This window comes from Lepidochelys olivacea, assembly GCF_965140295.1.
Source record: "Lepidochelys olivacea isolate rLepOli2 genome assembly, chromosome: 7".
Taxonomy (NCBI): domain Eukaryota; kingdom Metazoa; phylum Chordata; order Testudines; family Cheloniidae; genus Lepidochelys; species Lepidochelys olivacea.
The window spans coordinates 109,380,308-109,400,692 of record NC_140417.1 but is presented as its reverse complement, the minus strand read 5'-3'; the positions used below and the strand labels follow the sequence as shown (position 1 = coordinate 109,400,692).

The window sequence follows — 20,385 nt, the reverse complement described above, 5'->3', positions numbered from 1 at the left end:
CGAGAACAACTATTAGCTTTTATGCAGTGCTGTAAGAGAATGTTTAAAGCCAGCCAACAGCAGTCTGTACTAATAGCCCCTCTACTCTGCAGGAATACAAATATCAGCTGCCATGCTGGGGTCTGTTACTGCAGAATACTATCAGATGTTTTTTATAAAGGAAGAGCCATACGCTGAGAGACTCTTAAACAATGTATTACTTATATTGGCAGTGGCAGAGTGATTTTTGATTTAAGATGATCTCCTTGTGTCTGGCTCAGGTTTCCCCTGTTTGTTTGTTTATACTTGGAGTCAGGAGTGCTGGGTTCTATCCCTAAGCCAGCCACTGATTCTCTGTCTTGCCCGTGGCAACAAAATTAACCTATGCGCATCTCAGCTTCCCTGGTCTGATAAAAGGAGTAATGAAACCTAGCCACCTTCGGAAAGCACTCAGAAGTCTCTAGACCAAAAAAAAAAAAAAAATGCTAAGTATCAATATTAATTGTTTTTGATTTGAATGAATTGAGCCTCATCTAGCAGCTCTTACCTATGTAACTTCAGTGAGACGACTCACGTAAATAAGGGTTCATGATTTTTTTCGAATAGTTTGTCCTAGTTCCTTTGAGCTGCTGAGATTTTATGCACTTTGCTTCAGCAGCGAGACCTCCTGCGGAGCTAACAGTATAGACTTTAAAGTGTTCGTTTCCTTGTTTCAGAGCTAATCAGTAATAGCAATCATTCAAGATCCTCCCCTTTTTATATTAAAAACAAATGTCTATGAGGGAGGGGACAAAAAATAATCACCAGTTAAACTTCAAAATCTCTCTTTGCCTGCTGAACAGTTGTTCCACATGTGACAGAATTCCTAGATACTGAATAACTGAAATGCTGTGTAAAATCAGAATGATGCATGTTGGACAAACGTTGGGAAAACTCACTGGCCCATCTATGAAAACTAAAGAGATTATCACATTTCTAGGATCAAAGGACTTCAAAAGGGAATCCCAGGCGTTCTGGAAATCAAATGGCCCCCAAGGAACCATCACTACCAGGAAAGAAGAAACATGTCAGATAGTGCCTGGATTATAAATGTATTTTCCATTCTTGTCATTCCACAGCTGTTCAGTGTGTTTATTAACCAGTCCATGTGAGTTATATTGTATGTGTTGAGTGCAATCTCCTTTGATTGCACTTTTTAAATACTGGACAATCATCTAAAAGACTCAACTTTTTGCCTTTCCTTTGAAGGTGGAGGATGTAAAAACTTCATTTTGCATTTCCAAGCAATGTAGATAGATCTAAAAATTTCATGAACCATCTTGTATTTGCCCATATCTGACTAATGATTAAATTGTAAAACTGCAGAGTTTCATATTACGACTAGTCTTTTCACCTGCTTCGAAAATTAAAATTCACATTTGGTATTAACACACACACACACACAATAGTATTCTGATCTAATTTGAAAAGCATATCCAGGAGTAAATGTTTTTAAGCACTGCTAATACTGTAGTCTCTGTAAGGGGAACAGACACTTCTAAAGAAATGTTAAAGTTGTCTTTCATAATTCAGTCAACAAATCAGTTTTGTAATAAATTAAAGCAGATGTTCTCAATTAGAAGAACTAGTGGCTGTTGACATTGTACACACACAAAAAATCATTCTAGTATCCAAAGGGTTTTTTGTTGTTGTTTTATTACAGGGAGATTCTAACATTGTTTTATGAAACTAGTTTCATTTTGAGGTTATTACTGAAGATAATGGCTTCTGTGTTCTATGGCTGCTTGAATTCTTCGTACATAATGTCTAATAATGTCACAGTGCTGCTGTATCTAGATCAAACCACTGTTTTGTTTTGGTTTTGTTTGGGGATTTTTTTAGAAAAATAAATTCTTTAATTTAAATACATTAAAATTACTCATTCTGATCCATTTTTCCTCTTTTTTTTTAATTGGACATAAGCCCATATTGCGCCAGATAATGCTTCATCTGAAGTTCATGGGAGTGTTACCATTGCTTTCAGCGGGAGCAGGATCATTGTTGGGACATCTGCTGCCTTTATATGTCTTATTATAATATTTTCTGTCACATCACCTCTCCAGCTAGTAGATCTACCATAGGTCAGAATCTTAGGCCTTGTCTACACTGAGGTTATTAGCCATGGGCAGCTGCATCAGTGTGACCATGCACTACTGATTGAACCATGACTTGCACTAGTTCAGCTTACCCCATGGTGTCAACCAGGACTTGAACTAGTGGGGCGTGTCTATACTAGAGGCTTGCACTGGTATGGCAAGGCCAGTGTTGCTATCCAGTGACTAAAAAATCCAGTGTATACAAGTCCTCAGTCATGTTCGTATTCACAAAGCCTCCAAACAATTATGTGACATGGCCAGCATGGAACAAGGCAGAATGGCCTAATAAACTGGGCAGGAGACTAGATACAAAGACTTTAAAGAAGGCATCATGACAGTCATCAAGAGCTTTTCTTCACTGCAGTATTGGCTTGGGGTATCAACCCTTGAATTAACTCCTCTCAAGTAGCTTAAGCATCAGCATTACTTGACCACGAAAATCAGATTAGGGCCAAAACTCAAGCTATCCCTTGAGCTACACTGCAGTGAAGAAAAGACCCTAGTCTGCCCTCCAGATGAATCTCCCTCTGGATGGAACCAGGAGCAAGGAATTCTTAAATTCCCTATCAGCTCTGCCACTGACTCACTGTGTGGCCATGGACAAGTCATTTAACTTCTCTACTGTGGCTTCACCATATTTGTGAAATGGGGATGATGCTCTTCACATATCTCATAGGAATATTGGGAGAATTAATGTGCTTTGGAGCTGCAAAGAGTTGTGTAAGTGCTTATTATTTTATATTATTAAGCACCCTGAAAAGCTGTTACCTTGACAACCTTTGCTGCAAGTGCCTTTTCAAAAGAATTTTCTGGACTTGATTGTACTCTCACTTCTGATTTACTCTTTTGTGAGTGAGAAAAGACTCAGACCCTCTTGTGCTGATGCACCACTACTTTACACCTTGTGTAGTCCCACTGTCCCTGTCCCAATTGAGTGCAAAGTGGGTGGAACACACTATCAGAATGGTCTGCAATTAATATCAACTTTGCACTGGTGTAACCTACACAGGGCAGAAAAACTGGCCTTTTATCTTGTACTGCGAAGATGACAATAACTGACCTCATTCTCCCCACAGTACCTCTCATACAGACTTTCTGAGGTGAAATAAAAACTACCAGATGCTCTATGGTACTAAAATCTTTAAAAGGAATAGGATCATGGAACAAGATCCCACATTAAATTGCATGACTGGCCAAGGATACAAAGGAAGGTGGTTGCATTCAAAAATGAATGGACATTCTGATTTGCTTCATGAAATTTCGCACTCTCACAAAGAGAACTGGCCAAATTTGTTTCCCATGTTACCCACTTCCTTTTCCTGATGCACAATGCAATACAAACTCCCAACAAACACGACTGGTGTTTTAAGGTCCTCACAAGCTTAGGGGACCTTAAAATGGGCATGATAGTTCCCAGAGGAGGGGACAGTGTGGGTGATACAGAGGCTGATAGAGAAAGATTTTATTTAGACTTCATCATGACGTGTTTTACGAGACCTACAAAACTCTGGCCTTGCTTAAATTTCCATTGGTTGGGGAGGGAGTGTTTGTAGGCAGAAAAATCAAAATACACTTTTCACGGCCGTGCACTTCGTGCATCTAAAGTGGAATTTTGCATTCAGCTGCAACTTTACCAGTAAACTGTGCAAACAAGTTGCCACCCAGCAGAGTGAAATTTTTCTTGTATTTTCCAACTTCTTTTCTTAAAAAAAAAAAAATATTGTAGAAAGGGGTAAAGAAAAACTGAGAGCCTGCTGATGGCAAACAGTGTTTGCACTAAGTACCAAGAAAGAACTCCTCAAAAGTGGTTTATCTAATAGAGAAAAGTATAACATGATCCAACGGCCAGAAGGTGAAGCTAGATACATTCAGACTGGAAATAAGGCATATGAACAGTGAGAATAAGTCACCATTGAAGCAATTTACCAAGGGTCGTGGCAGAGTCTCCATCACAGATAAATTTTTAATCAAGATTGGAAACTTTTTTTCAAAAAGCCCTGCTGTAGGAATGATTTTGGAGAAGCTCTGTGGCTTGTATTGTACAAGAGGTCACACTACACGATCACAATGGTCCCTTCTGGCCTTAGAGTCTATGAAACTGGGTAAAGTAGCAGCCTTGTCAAACTGCCAAGCTCAGTAAAATGTAAGGTGATCAACTGTGTAAATTCAGGTCCTGCAGCTTTACATTGACACTGACCTGCTCACATCCATTCAACCAATTTTCCTGCAATTATAAAAAGTTTAGAAGTCATGTGTCATATGATCTTTTCAGTAAATTTCTTGGGTTGTTTTATGCTTTGCCTCTGATAACCTTTCCTGGAATTTTCCTAATATACCAGGCAAGTTTCTCTCAAGCTATGTACAGACCACTGGCAGAATACCCTCATCACTCACATGATTTAAAAAGAAGCAAATTAAATAAAATTATAATTTTTAATGCCCGGAAAAGGCTTTGGAGATGGAAAGTATTACATAAGGCCCAGATCCTGCAGCCAAAATCAATGGGGCTCTGTGCAGGCACAAGGGGCTGCCCAGATGGAGTCAGTCACAAGCTTGGGGACTAAATTATTCTGCTTATTTTTTTATAGGTGGCACATGATTAAGTTCAAAATAAAACCCTTAGGCCATTAAAAATTAACTCATCTTTTCCCCCTCAGTAGCATAAGTAGAGTACTATTTATTAGTAACATAATCACCACTGTACTATGCTTTACCTGACAAACTAGAAAGAGAAATGCTACAAGTCTCAGCTTGGAAGCATTAAATAGGCTATAGATGGTAAAGTAAGCATGCAGAATTGATCCAGTCCTCAAAATAACAGTGCTTCCTTGCAAATTATGGTTGTTAAAAAAACTTTTTTTAGTCTTTTGACCTTTGCAGAATTTCTGCTTTTTAATTCAAGCAAAACACTAGGAAATTACATTTCAAATTCAAGAGAAGTAGTGGTATTTGGTGCCTGCTGGAAAGGTATGTTAGTGGTCAGCTCCCTCGGGGAGGGGGAACATTGAAATCAGACAAGGAGCCAGGGGAAACTGGGGACTGGCTGGCTGTGCAAACTGGAACCACGGTGAGGGAGAGGGATAGGGAGTTGACATGGAAATGGGATGCAAAGGACAAACTGACACAGGCTGAGTAAAGCGATTTGGACAAGAAACCAGGGAGGGAAAGGAGGGGTTGAGGGAGACTTAGGTTAGAGGAGAAGCCTGAAAGGGAGACCAGAACTAGGCACCAGTGGGTTGGGAGGGGAAATTTAGATAGAAGAAGGTGTTGGGAGAACTGGGACTGGCTGGCCAAAGAGACTGAAGACAAGGACTTGCTACGGAACTGGGATTGGCTGAGCAAGAAGCCAGTGACTGGGCAGGACGAGAGAACGGGGCCGTGGGGTGGAGGAGAAGCAGAAGGAAGATGACTAACCTCCTGCACCATGCCTTACCCCCCTCTGACCTCAGTCAGACTCAGCTGCGGTGTGAGGGAGCAGAGCATCTGCAGATGGATCACCAAGGCCCAGTGCCCGGAGAGCAACAGGACTGGGGCAGCAACTCGACAGGCAGGTGTGTGGTTGGGATCAGGGGAAGCTTAGACTGGGGCAGGGGTCACTGGGCCATGAAAGGTGGGCTTCACTGGGGAGTGGGGGGTGGGGGCAGACTTCACTGGAGTATGAAGAGTGGGATTCATTGCGGGGGCAAGGTTCATTGGGATATGAGGGGATGGGATTGGGGCAGAGGCAGGGCAGGAATCATTGCGGGGGTGCAGGGAATGGTTAACTGTTTGGTGCAGGAGAATTAAGCAGTGCTTTTTAGAGGGTCAGGGTTGATGGAGGGAGACCGCGAGAGAGATTTGGGATCGTGATAAAGAAAGAAGCAATTGCTCCTTCTTCCTCCCCCACAATCTCTCCCACTCTCACCGTTTCCCCCACTCCAGCTTCTCTTTCTGCTTCTGACCCAGACTGCCCCCAGTCTTTTAACCAGGCCAATCTCCCTCCTTATTCTCCCCCATTTTATAATATGAAAACCATCAGCAAATGCTCAAATTCCAGTTGATGTAAATACATGCACACTTCTGTGCAGGGGTTTTTGTCAGAAGATGTAGGCTAGTCTAACTATTGATCTTTTTTCAAAGGTAAACTTACATATTGGTCCCATCATTATTTAATTCCACCACCTCCACTTACCTGTACATTCACTACAACATTCAAAAGATAAAAACAAACAGAGAAACATTGAGCCAAATCAAAATTGTAGTAAGAAATTTATTGCCAGAGTCACCAAAGTCAGAAATACTTATTGTAGGTCTGCAATAATTACTTTGCTTTGGACTTGATACTTGTTCAGTGCATCACAGAAAAAGCTACTGAAGTTTTGCATAACCAAAAAATTCGACTGTTGCTATTCGACAGTTAAGTGACGAATATAAACAATATGCTACAGTAACAGGGGGGTAGCCCCGTGTGCTGAGGCTTGCAGCCAGGGACAGCACTTGGGCAGGTCGCTGCAGCCTGATGGTGTTGTGGGGAGGGAGAGACAGGAGGAAAGGGCCCGCCAGCTGGGCACTGAGGATGGGTTGGCCAGGCCTCTCCTCAGCGTTTTCCTAGGAAGCCTGAACCGCCCTGGATTCCCTCCCCCACTTTCTCCTTTAGTGACAAGGGAGGACACTGGGAAGGGCAGACCTGGTGGAGCTGCACCCTGCTGGATGCAGGGAGCCTGCCCTGCCCCTATTGGGCCCCATCCATGGGCAGCACTATTGCAATAGCTCTATCCAGCCTCCAACCCTGAGCTGGGCCACCAACCTCCTGGGCCAGCGGGGAGTTGTGCAGGAGACCCACCTTGTGCTCCCTGGCTCCAGGGATCCTCCCCAGTTCGGTTAGTTCTGGGGAGCTGTCCAAGTGGGGCTGGTGCTAATAGACCCAGCAGGGCCTGGCTCCCTCGCCAGCACTCACACAGGTCCATGTGGAGGATGTGGACATCCCCATAGCCTGGGATACCGGATCCCTGGCCCCCAGATGGAGCATGTGTATGACTTGGGGAAGGGGGTGCATGGTTGGCCCAGTGCCTGAGGGTCCCTGGCTCCCTCTCACAAAGTGCTCTGGCTGACAAGGGGGCATCACTGCGGGGGAGGGAGGCAGAGTCAGCCCCTGTGCATGGGGCTGTGCCTAGCAGACTCCCCACTCTGGCTCACTGGCTCTTGTGGGAGCCCACCACAATGTAACATTACATCCACATCCACATCCACACACAGGTGGGACCCTCCCTCTGCTCCCTTCCTGGTCCTGACACTGCCTAATGTGGGCCCTGGCCGGCTGAGTAGGACTGAAAGATTGGGGAGGGGAAGGGGAGTGCTGAGCCTCCTCTAGTCCTAGCCACCTGCCACCAGTAACTGACGGCAAAGACATACAAGATCGAGCAAAAACATAATACCATATAACATTTTTATCCACAAACAAACATATTCAAGGTACTGATTGGTACAAGAAAGCTCCGTTGATCAGAGTAGTGATGAACAATAGTAATTCTTTTTGCTTTTCACGGTTGCAGTAGTAGCCGCTATCAGCTCCAATGTCACTTCCTCCACACAAACGTTTCTAACGGAGCATTAATATTCATAGTCAAAATATCCAAGTCATCACTCTTTAGAAATCCAGGACATTGTGGGTTTCCCCATGGTCCTCACACTCTATCACTGGTTCATTGGCTTGATTTGCCACATTGCAGGACTCTTCAGTCTCCTTCATGTGACTGGTCAGCATCACCGCACTGCAGCTACTTCTGCGCCTTAATCCCCTGTTGGTGATGTTGGGTTGCTCATTCTCATCAGGATATCCTTTGGACAGTCTATTAGACCTCTTGGTTTCATAGTTCCTGAGCTCCATGAGCCTCTCATTGAAGTACTCTTGCAAAGTCTTGTCATAGAAACCGCTGTTGGTTTTGCGGTGACCTTTGATGAAGTAGTTTCCCAAGGATTTGCCCATGCCGTGGACCTGGAAGCTGTTTTGGCCCAAAGATTTTATATTTGTAGGGTTTTCAACCCTTAGCACTGGGCCATTTCTCTTTCTTCCTAGCTCCTGGAAAGCCATGCTGAAGTCTGAAGTTCTAGAATAGCTCCTTGATAACTATTTAAAACACAGGCAAATAAAATCTGAATTAAAACCTGCCTTTTGTTCAGTTTCATGCTAGCAAAAGCAATATGCATTGCAAAATGTCAGCAACATAAATACTTGGGAACACGCTTTTTGTAGCAGGGTCTATGTCTGCATATTTCTACAACAACTGACACAATGGGGCTGTGAATCTGACTGGGACCTCTGGATGCTATTGAAATACAAATGTAATATAAAATAGCACAAAGTTCCAAGGGTGCTTGGATCTAGGGTTTTGGTTCAGCCTACAACAGAGATGGTGGTTTCCCTAAAGATCAAGGTTGTTTGGATCTAGGCTTTTGGGTCAGGCCCACAACTAGAACACGTCTATTTGTCTGAAGTTTGGAAGTGCTGAGTGTCTCCCACTGGTTGTGATTTAGATGCACAATTCCCCTTTAGTGGGATTTGAGCATCTAAAGCTCCTAAGTCACATTGGAAATCACAGTCATTGGCTTCCTTTGAAAAGAAGGCCACTATGGATCAAAAGCTATTTATATCTATGTCCACCTGTTCCACACGAATCCTTTAAATATCACACTGTAGAATGGGACACAGTGAAGGGATTCTGAATAGTATTGGGTTATCTGTAATACTTTTACTTAGTCATTGTCATTCTATTCCCTCCCCATCTCTCTAACAACTGTTTGACTATTTGTAAGTTAGATGTTTTATAAAATAGTACAAGATATGAAAAGAATCACAAAAGATGCTTTAGTTTTGTCACGCATATTGACAGGTTTCAGAGTAGCAGCTGTGTTAGTCTGTATTCGCAAAAAGAACAGGAGGACTTGTGGTTTGTTAGTCCCTAAGGTGCCACAAGTCCTCCTTTTCTTTTAGTTTTGTCAATGATTCTTTATCCATCAATGACATTCATTACATCCATTCCTAATTTTTTTATATTTTTTTACCCTTTTCCTTCTTGTACCAATCTAGCTCCATCAGTTTTATCTTGTTCACATGTTCATAGCTTATAGCTGCTGCAGTTTTCCACAACTGCAGTAAAATGGATGCCTCTTCTAAGAAATCTTTTTTTATTATTTTTCACAGAGTAACTTAGCTATGAATTGAGGTTTATTATAACAAGAATTACAGTTTGCACATTGTGATTTAATTACATGATCCAAAACTATCATGCTAATTATTATTATTTTATATAGCCTCATAGTTGTGCATGGAGCTTTTTCTTCCTTCCCTATCATAGGTATTTCTAAGGTGCCTATCGCCTTGGTAACTAAACAATTTGCTATCTGAGCTGCTGAATAGACAAACAAAGGGCCTGATCCAACCCCCGTTGACTTCAGTGGGAGACTTTCTATTGATTTAGAGGGAACTGGATTAGGGCCAAAGAGTATTAGCTGAGATTTCACCAACGTTTAATGTGTCATTTACTTATATATTGTATTGTGGGTTCCCAAAGTTACTGCTCTTCAATTGCTAACTTCCTGCCATCAGCCCCAAGACATCCTAGCATGCACCAGCCCCGCATAGAGCACTAGCTCCTTCAATTGATCAAATTAGCATTTGGTTGAGCCTTTTCTGGAAAATATCTTTGCAGTTTGGCTTGAATAGAGAACTTTATTTTTCTTCAGTTTCTTTATTGAGTTTTGTTTTTGTGATGGAATGAACCCTGCATTCATACCCTATGCACTATTGTAATAATCTTTGTACAAAATATGCCTTGTAAGGTATCATTTGAAAAATAATAACTTGCTGGTCAAAAATGTCATAGTAGAATGTATGTAGCAACATTCTATGTAAAGTTATGAATTCCACCCCACCCGGATGATGTGGGTGGCACATGTTGAAACTAATGAAGCCCCATTTAGGCAAAATTGGTCAAGCAGCTCATAACCAAAGGACAAGTTGACACCTCTAGCCAGGTGTCATGAAAGCTGATGGGCCATCACCAATCAAGGGGCCACTCTTTGGCAAGAAAGGGGGACAGAAACAAACAGATCTGCATCTCAGCAAGCAACAGCATAAAACCTCTCCTGCACCAGACTCCATGTCTCTCTGCTCTCAGCTGCAAAGAACTTTATCTCAGAAAAATGCATTTCAAAGGGTGGCAACTAGAAAACACCCCAAGTTCTCTCTCCTTATCCATCTTTCTTTTCCACCTAACAAGCAGAAAGAAACAGCATGTGAGCTTTGGGACCAGAGCATAGTCTGAGATTTTGGCAGCAATGAATTGAAAACAGGTGGTAAAAACTTCACCTTGAACCAAGTCTAGTTTGTTAAGTTTAGAAAGCGTTTTATCTTTATTTTTCTTGTAACCAGTTCTGATTTTAATGCCTCATTACTTGTACTCACTTAAAATCTCTCTCTTTATAGTTAAACAAACTTGTTTTATTCTTTAATTAAAACTCATCCAGTGTTGTGAATTGTTTGCGTAACTTTAAGGTAGCACTGTTGTATATTGATCCCCTTAGAGGTGCACAGGACCTAGTATATCTGGACTGTCCAGGTGAGGACTAGATAGTGCAAAACACGTTTTTTTGTGGGGGGGGGGATTCAGGACTGGGAGTGTTTTGGGGTAACTTTGCGAATAGTAACAAAGGCTTCTGGATACCATAGTGTGGCTGGTGGGTGGCTGACAGGCTGTTGGAGTCATAGCTGTTGTACCCGGGCTGTGGCTATAGACAGTCAGGGCATGACCTGTTTGTGAGGAGCCCAGATGGGGAGCTATAGCGGCAAAGTATTGTGAGGCACCCCAGGTTGCAGGGCAAGTGGTGACACAGCTCCTCACTGGTTTGAATTGCACCACAGAACGCTATAGCTTTTAACCAATCTGAAAGTACTAACCATTATACGGGTAAAATCACCCTTTCAGTCAAGGATGACAAAGTATTTTGCAATTGTGAATGAGGCTTTGCAACATCCCTGTGGTCTAGGAAAATATTATTTAAACCCATTTTACAGTACTGCAAAAAGGGCACAGCGAGGTTAAGTGATTCATGCAAGATTGCACAGGAAATCAGTGTCTGAGTTGAGACCAGAATTCAAGAATCATTACATTACCCCCTGTTGTAAGGATCTCTTTGTAGCACTTTCTGCCTCCAGTATGTGGCTTATTGCCCTTTGGAGTCACCCCAACGTACGGTGATGGGTGAAGTATATTCGGTATTATGTAATGCAAACTGAAATACAGGGGGAAATACTTGCAGTCTATGCAAGTCAGCCAATTTTTGACTGCTAATAATTCATCATTTTTTTCTGGAAGAGGGCAATCAAAATAATGATGCCTGCATGAATCACATTAGGTCTCAAATGAGAATGTTTAAAAGGACATGACATCGTTCCCCCTCATGCTTACCTTTTAAAAATGGCTAACTTGAGTATGAGCTATGTGGTGAAAACCCTTGCAGGTTCAGCACTTCCATATCAAGATTCATCCCAGATCACAATAGCATATAAACTCCCCAGGATGTGCAAAAGCAATTGTAATAGAAACATAGCTGACTTCATAACAATAGTTACCGTATACTGCAAAAAGACTTGTTGCATACAGACCTTAATGTCCTGGAAGCCCGGGTACTCTGGAATACTGGGTAAGGGGCACATGCTGATACTATTAGACCGTCTCCGTGCCATCATCCTTCGAGAGCAGCTCCTGGAGAGATGGAATTGTCCTGGATCGGTTGGCTTTTCACCGAAATCTAATACTCTACAGTCTTTAACAGGACAAGTTCTCAGGCATATTCTTGAGTCAGACAGCTCCATTTCAGCCCAGTTCCAGACCTTAGATGTGGTTTGTATTCTGAAATAAATTATTTCCCTAGCTTTCACCTAACTCGTAATCATTTAAAAGCGCAGCTAAGTCCCTGACAAGCTGTAATGCTGAGCTCCAGTGAATGGCTAAAGTGAAGTAGTAAAGCATTTGCTGGCCTGAACTCGTAGAGGTCACAGACAAGCAGTGTCTTTGGTGCTCTGGGAGGTTTGAAACCCACCCCAGCCGCAGATGCTGTATTTATCAGCTGAAAGCTGTCCATGGTGGGTCAGGAAAGCCAAGCCACCAGTGCAGGAGGGGTTTAGGTGTTGGGGAATTTGCAGGGATTAGGAAAGCTCTGCCTTCTGGCATTAAAAGTCCCCTTGCTGTCACATCATATAACCTGATGTGACTGCGGACGTGAGAGCAATTAGAGGGACTCAACAGGCAGCATGTGCAAAGAGGGTGCTGATGCACTTGCATGACATCAGTGCAGACAGATCACTGCCTTTCGGATCACATCTTTACCTCCAGATTAGCAAAACGTTAAGATCTTTTTCTAAGAGAGCTATACGAGAATGTGAGTCCTATTAACCGAGAGGTCAAGAAGTACAGTATAAATAACTGTAATGTAAAGTTCTTCCCAAGAAATCAAGGGCCATTAGGGCTCCTCATTAAGGGTAGACGTAGGTCCTAAAATTCTGACCTGAATCCAAACTTCCCCATTGTTTGCGGGGCTGGACCACTGTGTGTGCATGGAGGGCTAGAGTGCCAATAAATTAACATTCTTAAACTAGTAGCTAGAGGCCTCAAGCAAGATGGAGGCCCCGTTAAGCCAGGCACTGTCCATACTCATAGTAAGAGATATTCCTTTCCCTGAAGAACTTACAATCTAAATAGACAAAAAGCAGGAGGGGAAACAGATCTGGGGTTTCGGTGTGACTAAATCCCAACAAGTTTGCATATTAATAGCCTCCTGTAGAACTGTGCATATATAGGTGTGTGTGTGTGTGTGGATACAGACAATGTAGCTGTGTATATGTATATGCGCATGTTCAACTCGAGGTGTTGATATTGCTCTATAATAAACCCACTGAGAGACCTTCTTTCTCCCACATGCGCTAGTTGCATTCGGCTTGCTACCTTTGGATGTTTGGTAACTAGATGCACAGCAGTCTCCTCGGAGAGCCCTGAACAATGAAATTCAATTGCACTGTCGGTCAGAGCTCACGTCGGCCCTTCCAGTCTCCTCTGAACACTTGTGGCCAGCATCTCAATGTCAAAAGTCAGTGAAGCTACACCATTTTACACCAGCTAAGGTTTATAGCCTTGGAGGAATGTGATTATCTAGCTACCTCAGATTGGGTGTTTATTTAGGTTTGGTATTTTAAATAAGTTCATGCACTTAAGGCTTGTTAGAAATATACATTTAATATAGGGAAACATGATGGGATAGGTCCTCAGCTGGGGTAAAGCAGCCTGGTCTGACTTTACTCCAGCTGAGGGTCTGGCTCTATATCTTTGTATGAGGCACACAGGAAATCATTGACACAGACCATATGAATGCTATGCTGAAATTAACAATTTACATTTACAGAAGTCAGGGGCTACCTCTACTCTGTGATTAAAAAGACCTGCAGAACTGAGTCTCAGAGCTCATGCTTACTCGGGTTCCCAGGGCTTGGGTTCTGGGGCTAAAAACTGCAGGTAGACATTCGGGCTCAGGTTGGAGCCTGGGATCGGAGACCTGCCCCCCCTTGCGGGGTGTCAGAATCAGGCTCCAGCCCAAGCCTGAACATCTACATTGCAATTGTATAGGCCTGCAGCCCAAGCCTGAGTCAGCTGACCTGGGCCAGGCCACAGGTCTTTTATCACATGCATATATACCCAGGATGTTCAAAGAAAGTGATATAATCGTGACTCATCCCTGGTGCATATCTAGTATTCTGTATTATTGTTGTGTGCTATGTGGTGGTAACCGGTATGCCTTATATATAAATACACTGTGACCTCATTAGAATTACAGTTGGAACCTTAAGAGTGTATTAATGAAGGCTTCCTGGCACTGAATTTCTTGGACTACTAGCCTTGTAAAAAGTCTCTCCTAGTTCAACTCAGTTACGAAATGTGTCCTTATTTTAATCCTCGCCTCCCCATATCTACTGTAAGCGGTGGATTTATACATTCTCAGAGCCTATGTAATTCTCTGACTACGTTCCAGCCAGACCAGGATTGACCATAACTATGTGGGTGGGCAGGAGGCTTCGTGCTGGGTCACAACAGCCACGTCCGAATTGCGTCAGCCAGTAGGGACAAGTCGAGTGAAATCTCTCTTGTGACAGAAGGTGCTTTACTCATCAAAGGCGAAAAAAAGAGCAGCAGCAGGAGCTAATTTCACATGTGACACGGGGAGCTGTTATTTCTCCACTGCAAAGCAGGAGATTGTGGTACTAATGATACTGCTCACAGTTGTCATCTGTTTCACGGGAATAAGTAATTGCTATACAAAATAGCTGTAGTTGACAGAGATGCTTTATGAATAGTGTCCTAGTGTAAGCCCAGAGGCTTCAAAGGAGCCTCTGCAAATGTAGCAGTTACTGTAGATGTAGAAAAGAGTTTTGCCTCTTTCCATTTCAACCTGCAGCCTGAAAGCCTCTTAGTATCAAAATTCATTCCCCATCCTTCACCAAAAGCATTTGCCTGGCTGTTAGTGAGACAGCAGCAGCTTTTATCTGTAATTGCTCCTGTACTTAGTGAATATGATAGAGAGACACACACTGTGTCACTTGCATGGGGCTTTAAAAAAATTACAAGTTCCCCTTTTAATCTGAGGTTCTGATTCTGCTCCCTGTGGATTAAAACCCGAGCCCATACTGACTGTTCTCCTTTAATCTCATGCTCGTTCCTGTACCATGTCATTACTGCATACAGAGGGGCCAATGTACGTCTCTCTATAGTAGCTCTCAATCCTATTTAATATGAAGTTTTCTATTATTCTTTCATCCTCAGGTGAAAAGAAACATGGATTTCTGCAATGTGTAAGCCTCATTAATTATTTTACTTATAGTTCAACTTCTGCACTTTATTAACAAGAAAGTTTTTTTTCCCGAATAGAGCATCATGTTTTGATTTCCTTATTTGTTTGAGCTGCACTTAATTGTCAATAGCCCTACTACCATGAATGAGGCAAGGAAGATTTGACCTGTCTCCTTATTTTTGCCTTTTAAACACCAGTAAAAGCAATATAAACAAATAAACAAAAAACTATCAGGCTCCCCTCCCTTTAAAAGTCTGTGTTACATCCACGATTCTTCTAATCAATAAGAACTGGATAAATTCCAGTTGGAGTTTTTTGACATACCACTTAATCAGAGAGAAGGATTGTAATAACAGTGATTATAATTAATAATAAGTCATACTCGGCACTAGAGCAGTGAGTTAGTTACTTTTTATGGAATCACTGGATGCCAAATACGTTAATAAAAATGTTTCAATACCAAACCTGAAACAGGGAACCCATGTCACATAATTTGTATAAAAGCTAAGATTATTGATGAGAAAAGCAAACTCAAAGCAAGATTTATTTAACAGAACATTGCATAGTATAGCTGTGATAAATAGTTACTGGTTAGATATTTCCATACAATACGGTACCATTTCATTTTTAAAATGCCAGCAGTGTTAGGCTATCAAGACTAATTATTTTAGTCTAGTAGTGCAATAAACCAGGAAAATCTAATTCTTTTATCATTTACACTAGTGCAGCTCCCATAACTTCAGTGGAATTATTCCTGATTTACACCAGTGTAGGTCTGAGCAGAATCAGGCTCTCAGGGCACAGTAGACAGTCCATTTTTGACACGGCGGCAGATTCATGTACAAATCAAATCCAGTTCAGGTATTTGTCACATCACTAAGTAGCATGTGCTTAGTTTATACCGAATTTTTCATCTTCAAAGCACTGAAAACGAAGGGCCAGATTAACTCCCACGCAGGCATGCAGGGGGTTGCCATTTGTTAGCTGCACCAGCCAGCTCTAGGTCTGGAAAAGCAGGGACTGAAGGCACTTTACCCGACTTCTGGCAGACTTTCTACCTTTTGGCTTCCACCATCAGCAACCCAGAGGTGATTTTCTCTCTTAGGTGCTTTCCTATCAACTGTTACCACAGTATCTGAGTACCTCAGCACAACCTCTAATGTATTTATCTTCCCAATAGGCCTGCAAAGTAAGGGCTATTATCCTCATTTTACAGAGGGAGAACTAAGGCTCAGAGAAACTAAGTGACTTGCCCAAGGTCAAACAGGAAGTCTGTGGCAGAAGAGAGACTTGACCTGAGTTTCCTAGGACCCTGGATAGCTTCCTAACCACTGGACCACCCTACCACTCATTTAGCCCATTAGGAAAGATTTGCAACTCCCCTATTTTGAAGATCGGGAAACTGATGTCTAGAAATGGCAAATGACTTGCCTAAAACCCACAGAGGCCCATGGCAGAACCAGCTTGAGAACTTAGGGAGGAGTTCCTAGCTGTCAGGCTTGCTCTCACACCACTAGAATGTACCACTCTCAGCTGACACTGAGCAGAATAAGGCATCTCTCCCTTTACAGGCTGAATGCACCTGGGCTAGGGACTAGATTCAGAGTAGACCTACATCAAATACAAGTCAATATTTATGCAGTTTTTACCCAAACTCAGCAAAACGTGGCCATCCCAGTCAATGTAGGTGACCCTAGTGTTCACCACCCTAATTTAGATTCAATGAACCATGCCATAGCACTTGCCGCCAGGGCACAGGAGACTAAAAAGGGGCATAACTGAGCGATTTGTATCTAACGCTGCATCAACATTTAAAAAACATATTTCACAAAGACAGCACACACTAGGAGTATAGAGAGGGCCTCATGTCACCTCAGGGGAAGTGCTCCCCATAGTAGCTGGGGTAACAATGACTGTCTCCAAAGACAGGTTTCAGAGTAGCAGCCGTGTTAGTCTGTATCCGCAGAAAGAAAAGGAGTACTTGTGGCACCTTAGAGACTAACCAATTTATTTGAACATAAGCTTTCGTGAGCTACAGCTCACTTCTTTGGATGCATGCAGTGGAAAATACAGTGGGGAGATTTATATACACAGAGAACATGAAACAATGGGTGTTACCATACACACTGTAAAGAGAGTGATCACTTAAGATGAGCTAAAACCAGCAGGAGAGCAGTGGGGGGTGGGGAACCTTTTGTAGTGATAATCAAGGAGGGCCATTACCAGCAGTTGACAAGAACGTCTGAGGAACAGGGGGGAGGGGGGAATAAACATGGGGAAATAGTTTTACTCTGTGTAATGACCCATCCACTCCCAGTCTCTATTCAAGCCTAAGTTAATTGTATCCTAAGTTTATTGTAGTTGTAAGAATGCTTGATGATTTCAACAATTTCCATCCCACCATCAACCTCAGCCTGGACCAGTCCACACAAGAGATCCACTTCCTGGACAATACGGTGCTAATAAGCAATGGTCACATAACCACCACCCTATACCAGAAACCTACTAACCGCTATTCCTACCTACATGCCTCCAGCTTTCACCCTGACCACACCACACAATCCATTGTCTACAGCCAAGCTCTACGATAAACCGCATTTGCTCCAACCCCTCAGACAGAGAAAAACACCTACAAGATCTCTATCAAGCATTCTTACAACTACAATACACACCTGCTGAAGTGAAGAAACAGATTGACAGAACCAGAAGAGTACCCAGAAGTCACCTACTGCAGGACAGGCCCAACAAAGAAAATAATGGAACGCCACTAGCGATCACCTTCAGCCCCCAACTAAAACCTCTCCAACGCATCATCAAGGTTCTACAACCTATCCTGAAGGATGACCCATCACTCTCACAGATCTTGGGAGACAGGCCAGTCCTTGCTTACAGACAGCCCCCCAACCTCAAGCAAATACTCACCACACAACAGAACCACTAACCCAGGAACCTATCCTTGCAACAAAGCCCGTTGCCAACTGTGCCACATATCTATTCAGGGAACACCATCATAGGGCCTAATCACATCAGCCACACTAGCAGAGGCTCGTTCATCTGCCCATCTACCAGTGTGATATATGCCATCATGTGCCAGCAATGCCCCTCTGCCATGTACATTGGTCAGACTGGACAGTCTCTACGTAAAAGAATAAATGGACACAAATCAGATTTCAAGAATTATAACATTCATGAACCAGTCGGAGAACACTTCAGTCTCTCTGGTAACACGATTATAGACCTAAAAGCCGCAATATTACTACAAAAAGACTTCAAAAACAGACTCCAACGAGAGACTGCTGAATTGGAATTAATTTGCAAACTGGATACAATTAACCTAGGCTTGAATAGAGACTGGGAGTGGATGGATCATTACACAAAGTAAAACGATTTCCCCATGTTTATTCCTCACCCCCCCCCCACTGTTCCTCAGACGTTCTTGTCAACTGATGGTAATGGCCCACCTTGATTATCACTACAGAAAGTTTCCTCCTCCACGCATCTCCCCCACACCGTTCTTCTGCTGGTATTAGCTCATCTTAAGTGATCACTCTCCTTACAGTGTGTATGGTAACACTCATTGTTTCATGTTCTCTGTGTATATAAATCTCCCCACTGTATTTTCCACTGCATGCATCCGAAGAAGTGAGCTGTAGCTCACGAAAGCTTATGCTCAAATAAATTTGTTAGTCTCTAAGGTGCCACAAGTACTCCTTTTCTTTTTGTCTCCAAAGAGATTCCCCTACTATTCTGCCAACATGGACGATAGGGGGACTTTGAAATGAAGCATGACCAATTTCATTGTTGAATTCTGGGGGAACAGGGCATGGGGAGGAGAGGAAAGTATGAGGGCAACCCCTTTCCGCCTTCCAACCTTTTAGTCCGGTATTTTCTTTTCTGTTTCTAGCTGTTAGATTGTAAGAGTGAGCAGAGCCTGCAGTCCTTTTGCATCTTGTGTAGCACCAAGCACCTCCCTTGTGCTTAACAAATTATAGTAATGATTCTGGGCCCTGATGTGTGGATTTGAGAAGCTTCAAGGCACCTTTTGCCTGTACAGCCAACATTAATGCAGCCAGTATCCTGACTTGACAGTGTCCTTGGCAGCACTAGGGGGATGAGCTTCCTGTAAGACTGAGCTGTTCCTGCATGCTTTCTCCAGTGTATTAGGCTAAAACCGTCAGTCACCATCTCTATCTGCTTATCCCAGATGTTTGTTTCTCAAACCAGATGTTGCAATGCTGGGGTGAATTAATTCATCAGGAGCCTACAATGACAGAACCTAGTCTTGGGGAGCATAGAGAAGGGTAAGGCGGTAGGGAAGGAAGCAAGGAAATCCAAATAGTTCCCAATGTCAGACACAATGTGACATTGAGAAAACCCCGTATATTAGGCTATCCTGCTGGTCCTAGACATTTGTGTTACAGTGCTGGGAAAGGTGACCTTTTATTAGTAGGGCTCTTTGGGGCATGTTTTAAATTCTTTAAGTTAATTTAGTGGTTGTGAAAGGTGCTGAACTGACAGCATGGGAGATGTCAGGTCTGTGTAACAACATTTATAACAACAGGAGAGGAGACAACACTGAACAGCACACAACATTCAACGCCTGGCTTAGATCTCATCTTTGCATGACACACAACCGGGAGGACAAGGTTGTTCCCATATCATTCACTTTGCCATACCTGAATGTGGGCTGCGTAGTGTGACAAAAACCCAGAATAAGGGGCAGCAAAAGATTTTTCATGCAGCAGTGTTAAAGACCATGGGCTTCCTTCCTTAGCACCTTTCTGGAACCTCCATTTCATGAGTCTATATGTCTAATGTAAAGCATTTCTAACAATAACAGCAAAGGGACACCACGGAGTGTGGAACATAGGGAGTTTGGGGCCCAAAATGTCTCTTAAAATGAAGGGTAGTTGTGTGGTTCCAACCCCCAAAGGTTCAAAAGCCATGTCAGGTCCTAAAGCATCTTGAGATTTTACCATTAATACGTTTTGGTTTCTTTGTATTTTCTCTCTTGTGTTGTAGCCCTCATGGTTCCCATTTTTCTGCTTCTCTCCACACCCATGAGGACCAGCAAAATACTTTTTTTTTTTAAATGAAAGCAGAGGGTCTCACCTAATCCTGTGAATCCTGAACCTGGGGCTTTAAGAAACACACCAAATATTGTTAGACTTGCAATGAAATCATGAGAGTTATCAACACTGTTGTTGCTCTGCAGCGAAATTGTGAGCACAAGTTAACTTTACAAGTGGGCGCAAGCAAGGTGATTGAATGGTACTAAGAGTCGAGCACCTTCCTTGTCAGTTCTCTTACTTTCAACATAACCCAGTGGTAGGTGCCTCTGGGGAAAAAATTAGAGACAGATTAGCTAGAAAAGAGGCTCAGGTTTGATGTGGGC

At 42.8% G+C, this 20,385-nt stretch overlaps 1 protein-coding gene across 1 annotated transcript in view; it reads left to right on the top strand.

Annotated features, from left to right (window-relative positions):
- GRK5 (G protein-coupled receptor kinase 5) overlaps positions 1 to 1,843 on the top strand; it is a 223,437-nt gene extending 221,594 nt beyond the window's left edge. The window contains exon 17 of the mRNA XM_084633433.1: positions 959 to 1,843. Within this exon, the coding sequence (XP_084489559.1) occupies positions 959 to 1,054 (96 nt within the window). The 3' untranslated portion in view covers positions 1,055 to 1,843. The remainder of the gene's footprint in view (positions 1 to 958) is intronic.
- Positions 1,844 to 20,385: the final 18,542 nt, after the last annotated feature.